This window comes from Podarcis filfolensis (assembly GCF_964270895.1).
Source record: "Podarcis filfolensis genome assembly, chromosome: 1".
NCBI lineage: Eukaryota > Metazoa > Chordata > Lepidosauria > Squamata > Lacertidae > Podarcis > Podarcis filfolensis.
Window position 1 is genome coordinate 43,874,825 of NC_139604.1, and position 7,065 is coordinate 43,881,889.

A 7,065-nucleotide genomic window follows, 5' to 3' on the forward strand; every position below is an offset into this window, starting at 1 on the left:
TCCTGTTGCTCGGTCCCTGCTCCTGCCAACCTAGCAGTTCGAAAGCATGTCAAAGTGCAAGTAGATAAATAGGTACCGCTCCGGCGGGAAGGTAAACGGCATTTCCGTGCGCTGCTCTGGTTCGCCAGAAGCGGCTTAGTCATGCTGGCCACGTGACCCAGAAGCTGTACGCCGGCTCCCCCGGCCAATAAAGCAAGATGAGCGCCGCAACCCCAGAGTCGGTCACGACTGGACCTAATGGTCAGGGGTCCCTTTACCTTTACTAGATGTTGTGCAAGGCATGATCAAGAGGGAACAGGTGGCAGATTTCTAAGTTCTCCAATTTTTATTTTTTTAAATTGTAGAACTAGGTCAATAGAGAGGGATATTGATCCTGAAATGCCTGCCATGTTAAGTGTTTCCTCTACACAGTGTCATGGGAAGGCATGTGAATTACGATGAATATGATATTCCCTTGTTAATTCATTTTAGGTAGTTTTCATTGGTTCATTGGGGTTTTCTACTGTATTTCAATTCCTTTCCCTTTGTCCAAAGGTCCCTCAGCATTTCACCCTCATGGCATATCAGCCATTTTGTGTGCACCATGCGGCAACCAGTTACAAAGTTCCAAAATATTCCCAAATTCTGAGGACCGGTGCAGAGGTAACAAAACTTCTCCAGTATTGCTCCCCCCCCCCCTTTTCTTGTGTTATTCTTAGCATTTGTTGGTTTAATAAATACTTTTTTAAAAACCTAACTAACAGAAAGACACCTTTCCGGAACATTTACTTTCTGCCTTTTTATCAGGAAGAGTTGATCCCAGTAATACCGGCTTCAGAGGAAAAACTCCAGGCACAAGAAGACGAACTGGACACCACCCTGCTAAACCTCAGAGCTCCCGAAGCTTTGCTTCATCCTCCAACCGATCATCCACTTCAAATTTTCGTAAGTAAAAAAGGGCAGGCCTCAGGGCCACATCCTGAATGGCTTGACTACAGTGGTACCTTGGGTTACAGACGCTTCAGGTTACAGATTCCACTAACCCAGAAATAGTACCTCGGGTTAAGAAATTTGCTTCAGGATGAGAACAGAAATCGTGCTCCGGGGGCAGCAGGAGGCTCCATTAGCTAAAGTGGTACCTCAGGTTAAGAACAGTTTCAGGTTAAGAACGGACCTCCAGAACGAATTACGTTATTAACCCGAGGTACCACTGTATTCAGTTTCCTGACTCCTTATTGGTAGGCTGTCTTCAAAAGAAGCAAGAATTGGGGGTGTGGTCTGTGGCTCTTGCTTCAGTGTCGCCCTTTGTTTCCTTTTCAGAATCCTAGCCCAGGACTGTGTGAGTTCAAGCAGCCATTTCCCTACGCAGAAAGCAGCATTGAATATCATATTTGCCCCATTCCGAAATACGAACTTACCAAGCAGTTCCCAGCAAAATCCTGCATACCGATGACACAGAAGAAGTTCCTTCATCACAGGGTAAGGGCTGTTGAGGTCACTGGGGATCCAAGACATGGGAGCTTGTCTTCTTTTACTGGCTAAGATTGCTAGCAGAATTTTCTGATGTGTGGTCTTTTCAGGAGGTGATTCACGGCCTAACCGGCTGGAGAAAATTCCCATCAGTTATCCATTCAACTTTACCTAATGTACCTGCTCTGAACAACATAGCAATGCCATTCTGGTAAGTAAGAACGAGTGCTTTTGTTGAAGCACCTAATTAGGTTAATTGCACCTCAGTTGTGTATACCCGAAACAACCCAGGGAATATCGCAAGACTGAAAGTGTGGGCTTCCTGGCAGGCCACTGATAGGCTAGTTCGTTTACAGTTTACAGTGGTACCTCAGGTTACAGACACTTCAGGTTACAGACTCCACTAACCCAGAAATATTACCTCAGGTTAAGAACTTTGCTTTAGGATGAGAACATGCGGCGGCAGCAGGAGGCCCCATTAGCTAAAGTGGTACCTCAGGTTAAGAACAGTTTCAGGTTAAGAACGGACCTCCAGAACGAATTAAGTTCTTAGCCCGAGGTACCACTGTACTATTAACTTATTTCAAAGCATTCGTATCCCATTCTTCAGATGAAAAACGGTGCTAAGAACAACAGCCAGATGGTCCCGGACCATTGCTCTGTACTTTGGTCAGATCAGATGAGCCAACGATGAGTGCTCATCTGGCAGCTAGCCATTTATTTATTTATTTATTTGTCCTAGGCTTATTAATATCAAAGTGAAATGCTTCATTTGTGCATACGGCATTGCATGTGGTCAGTAGAGGTCAGGCTAAGCCTAAGTTATGCCTCAGTGAGGAGTTGAGGGAAGGGGAAGTTGGCTGCTAGATTTGTTCAAAGGAAGAACTTAGCTCAGCAGATTGTGTCCACTGTTTTGTCGACTGCTTAGGTGGCCCCAAACCACTTGGGTTTGAAGGAACAAAGGGTCTCTTTCTAAGCAACACTCTTACATTGCAAATGGCTCATTTTGATCTGATTTTTCTGTCTACGCATCGGGCACATTCCCCACATTTCTGGTTATTTCAGTCATGGATTCCTGCTGTTGCACCACTTTCCACCCACACCATTGGCAGAGCGTTTTTGTCCATCCCCTCAAAGTTTTCTGTGACCCATAAGGTCAGACCCTGTTTTATGTGTTTAAAGGTTATGATGGAGGTAGGGAGGGTCATAGCATTGTGTTTGCTTTTGTTTCTCTTACAACATTTTCAAGAATAACAATAATTACTAATAAAAACAACTTAAAAGACCCAACAGTGAATGTAGACAACACACACACACTACATATTCCTTATTTTTCGTTTGAAAGGCATTGATATAGTTATCTATGAAAAGATAACATTATGGAGAGGGTGTAGATTGTGTTTCTCCCATTCTCTCCTACCTGCATCACTGTGGTTCTGTCTTCCGCAGCATTGATCCCTACAATAAAGTCATGATTCCAAAAGCTGTACCTCCAATACTGAATGACTTGCCAGAGCATGATAAGGAAAGTGTAATTGACGAGTAAGTTTCCTCTGCGCTGTTCTTCTGAAACAATTTTGTTGTGTTTCAAGCACTGGGACTTGGTCGCAAACGTGTATGTGTATGATTAAAGGCGTACAAGGTTGCTCTTGTATGCATGATGCTTGTGTTCCTAAAGGCTGAAAATGACAAGTTAGGCTACAATCCTAAGCCCACTTAAACCTGGGAGCAGCAGGATCAGTGGAGTGGTGATGGCAGGTCAGTGTTGCGCACCTTGCTTCCCAAGGGTGAGCGTCTCTGCCATTTAGAGGGTGCGGATGGTGGCAGAGTCAATCCAGTGCCGCTGTGCCCACACACCCCACTCAGCTCCCCAAGCCTCACCCCTCTCCCTCTCGGTAAGCAAAAGCGACATCATTGGGAAGCCAAGGTTGCAACGCCATCCTGCCTTCATGGCCTCACTGAATTAAGTAGAACCTGCTTTTGTGTAGACATGCCCTCAAACAACTTGAACAATAAAATAGATGTCAACTTCATCTTCAGAGTGGCTGACGTGGAGTCTCCAATAATGCTTATACCAGAGATGGTAAAAGCTGAATTTCCACAGATTGACCTCTCATCTGATGAGAACAGATCACAAAAGAATGGAAGGTAAGCTTGTTCCCATTAGAGGGATGGGGAGGGAACTACCAGGCCTAAGATGTTACTGGACCATGACTCCCACTATTGCTGACCATGGGTCATACTAGGTGGGGCTGATGGGAACTGGGAGTCCCACACAACCCTACAACAAAATGTCACACAGCAGTTAAGAACGTATGGCAGCCTATGTCGGTAGTGTAGATTTTGGCGAAATTCATCAAAAATAGTTCAAAAAGGCACATTTATTCTTTTAGATTTTGCAAAAAAAAAGTTCAACAACCAGCAACTTGCCCCCCCCTCCCAATCTGTGTCTGGATTTTTTGAAATATGGCAACCTTGTCTAAGTGAAATTCGGCTATTGTTCCCCTCTATAAGTAGATGAATATCATTGGTGGTCATCTTTAGCCACTCTTGAATACAGCACAGTTCCTAATGCACAATTATTTTGATTTGTTTTATGTTTTTGCCATTCCTTGTAAAGAAATAACAGATGAGATCGAAACTGAGATTTAATTGTACTGACAGTTGGCGGGGAAGGCAAGCGTTCAGGTTGTGCAGAACTGTTCTGCTTAAAAAATAATGCTTTGTACTTTGGAAGCCTGTTACTGCACCTGAGTTCGGTTCAAGCTTGCTTGGATTTCTGTAGTGAAGCAATAAACGTCATAATATTGAACAAAACCCATTTATGTAAGCCCTAATTAAGCTGACATGTTCTTAAGTCGAAGCATATAGAGAAGCAAAGATAATGGTGAGAGTGGCCCTTGGACTGTATCCATCTAATTAGCTGTATTAATCTGAGTTAGTGTATGAAGATGTAGTCTGCAATCCTATTTAAGGATAAGGGCTAGAGTAGGCATAAAGTGTGCTAAATGCATGAAAGCATTTAATGTCCTTTAAAAAAAAGAAACCATGGAAGATCAGCATTGGGACCATACATTTAACTTGTATGTTTAAATAAAACCTGCTGGGGGAGGATCAGAACCATAGCATGAGACAAAAATCGCTCCCACCCTATGCTGTCGTTTATACTGGAGTAAGTTATCATAGCCATCCATAGCAGTAACACTTTCCCTCCCAGGGAAAATGGCAGCTTCGAAGCAGGAGGATTTTCACTGGGAACACAGGATGGGGGAAGGTTAACCCCTGCCCTGCTTGCATGCCATGGTCCTGACCCTCTGACACACATAACACTCCACTGCTACTAAATGGCGTTTCCATGCGCTCTGGCACTCGTCACAGTGTCCCATTGCACCAGAAGCGGTTTAGTCTGCTGGCCACATGACCCAGAAAGTTGTCTGTGGACAAATGCTGGCTTCCTCGGCCTGAAAAGCAAGTTGAGTGCTGCACCCCATAGTCAAGTTTGACTGGACTTAACCAACCAGGGGTCCTTTACCTTACAACTACTACTAAGAAAAAACAGGCATGCTAAATGCATTTATGCATTAAACATACCATTTGCTCTTACTCCTATTGTACGCAACTGAGATTCACTTCTGAAGGCTGTTATGATCCTTGCAGTAGTTAAGAATTACTTTCTCTTCCTAGTGAAATAAATATAGAGCTTAAAGCTGCCTCATGCACATCTGTGAGTACTTCTGCACCTGTATCCAGGTAAGTGAACAATGTGAATTTGAATAGACATTGTATTGCTTTGCTGGTATAGTTAAGTAGAAACTGTAATGATCCTTATTGATGGATACATAAAGGCTACTAAATGGCCATTATTCTGTGGACTCCGTATAGCAGGCATAGGCAAGCTCAGCCCTCCAGACGTTTTGGGACTACAACTTCCATCATCCCTGACCACTTGTCCTGTTAGCTGGGGATGATGGGAGTTGTAGTCCCAAAACATCTGGAGGGCCAGAGTTTGCCTATGCCTGCCGTATAGGAACCAAGCCCCACTGCTGCCTGCTTTAAAGGAGATTAGATTGAAGATTTGAGGGCAAGATGGGGCATGGTGGAATTCATATATATGTTTTATTGGGGGAAATAAATTAGGAAAGTATATAACATTACACAGCTCTTCTTGCAGTCTTGGTATGATATAATTTTGTCCACAGTACTTGTTTTATGCAATCTGGCTCTTGTTTTAAGCCACAATATGAAATATTATTATATCATAAGAATAAACAACAGGATTTACAATTTCATGAATTATACATAAGATTACAGTCAGTATACATGTCCACATGTACTGGATATGTATATATTATCTATGAGAGGAGTTATAAATACAATACATAGTTTATAACAATATAAACAAATATATAATGTGTGAACTGCCCTGAGACCTCTGGGTATAGGGCGGTGTATATAAATCCAATAAATGAAAAATGAAGTGGTGTTGGTAGAATATATTCCATCGGTTTCAGTAGCCCTTGGATTTTCTGTATGTATACCAAAATTTGGATATGTTTGGCTTGTGTGATGCACTTTTGGACGCACTCAGAATATGGGCCATTATATATGATAGACTTCTGAGTATGGCAGGCCAAACATTTAACTTCCGAACAGGTTCCTCTCTTCCCAAGCGTTTGAATGTGCTCTGCCAAATGTTGGCTACTTCTGGTTAGTGCTAGCTCCGGCTGCTCCAGGAACAGTCTAGTTTGCTTTGTTTCATGTCCTGAACTTTTTCCTGTATCCTTTTTCAGAGATATAAGAGACATTGTGGACTGGTATATTCAAACTCAGAACAACATTTTTGGACAAAGGATAGGTGAATCTATGGAGAAACTGAAAGAAAAGGCCATTCAGAAGCACCTAATTCTCAACTAAATACTATGCTGAGATAGTTTTATGCATCAGCCAAACTTTCTACATTTTTTTATGTAGCATAGCTTCTTGTGAAAATAAAAGCTCTACACACTGTTATATTTTCATGTGAGGACCCTGAACATTGCAAATTATATGCCACGTGAATTGGAAGTATGTTGTTGTTGTTTAGTCGTGTCCAACTCTTCGTGACCCCATGGACCAGAGCACACCAGGCACTTCTGTCCTCCACTGCCTCCCGCAGTTTGGACAGACTCATGCTGGTAGCTTCGAGAATACCATCCAACCATCTCATCCTCTGTCGTCCCCTTCTCCTTGTGCCCTCCATCTTTCCCAACATCAGGGTCTTTTCCAGGGAGTCTTCTCTTCTCATGAGGTGACCAAAGTATTGGAGCCTCAACTTCACGATCTGTCCTTCCAGTGAGCACTCAGGGCTGATTTCCTTAAGAATGGATAGGTTTGATCTTCTTGCAGTCCATGGGACTCTCAAGAGTCTCCTCCAGCACCATAATTCAAAAGCATCAATTCTTCGGCGATCAGCCTTCTTTATGGTCCAGCTCTCACTTCCATACATCACTACTGGGAAAACCATAGCTTTTACTATACGGACCTTTGTTGGCAAGGTGATGTCTCTACTTTTTAGGATGCTGTCTAGGTTTGTCATTGCTTTTCTCCCAAGAAGCAGGCGTGTTTTAATTTCATGAA

The 7,065-nt window shown here is 43.0% G+C and overlaps 1 protein-coding gene across 2 annotated transcripts in view; it reads left to right on the forward strand.

Annotated features, from left to right (window-relative positions):
- The window catches only part of CFAP221 (cilia and flagella associated protein 221), a 30,678-nt gene extending 24,219 nt beyond the window's left edge, over positions 1-6,459 (forward strand). For both annotated transcript variants that reach the window (XM_083582196.1, XM_083582197.1), the window contains exons 18-25: positions 535-642; positions 787-924; positions 1,300-1,458; positions 1,560-1,660; positions 2,899-2,991; positions 3,490-3,597; positions 5,134-5,199; positions 6,240-6,459. In XM_083582196.1, coding sequence (XP_083438322.1) covers positions 535-642; positions 787-924; positions 1,300-1,458; positions 1,560-1,660; positions 2,899-2,991; positions 3,490-3,597; positions 5,134-5,199; positions 6,240-6,363 — 897 coding nt within the window. In that variant the 3' untranslated portion in view covers positions 6,364-6,459. The remainder of the gene's footprint in view (positions 1-534; positions 643-786; positions 925-1,299; positions 1,459-1,559; positions 1,661-2,898; positions 2,992-3,489; positions 3,598-5,133; positions 5,200-6,239) is intronic.
- The last annotated feature ends 606 nt before the right edge of the window (positions 6,460-7,065 follow it).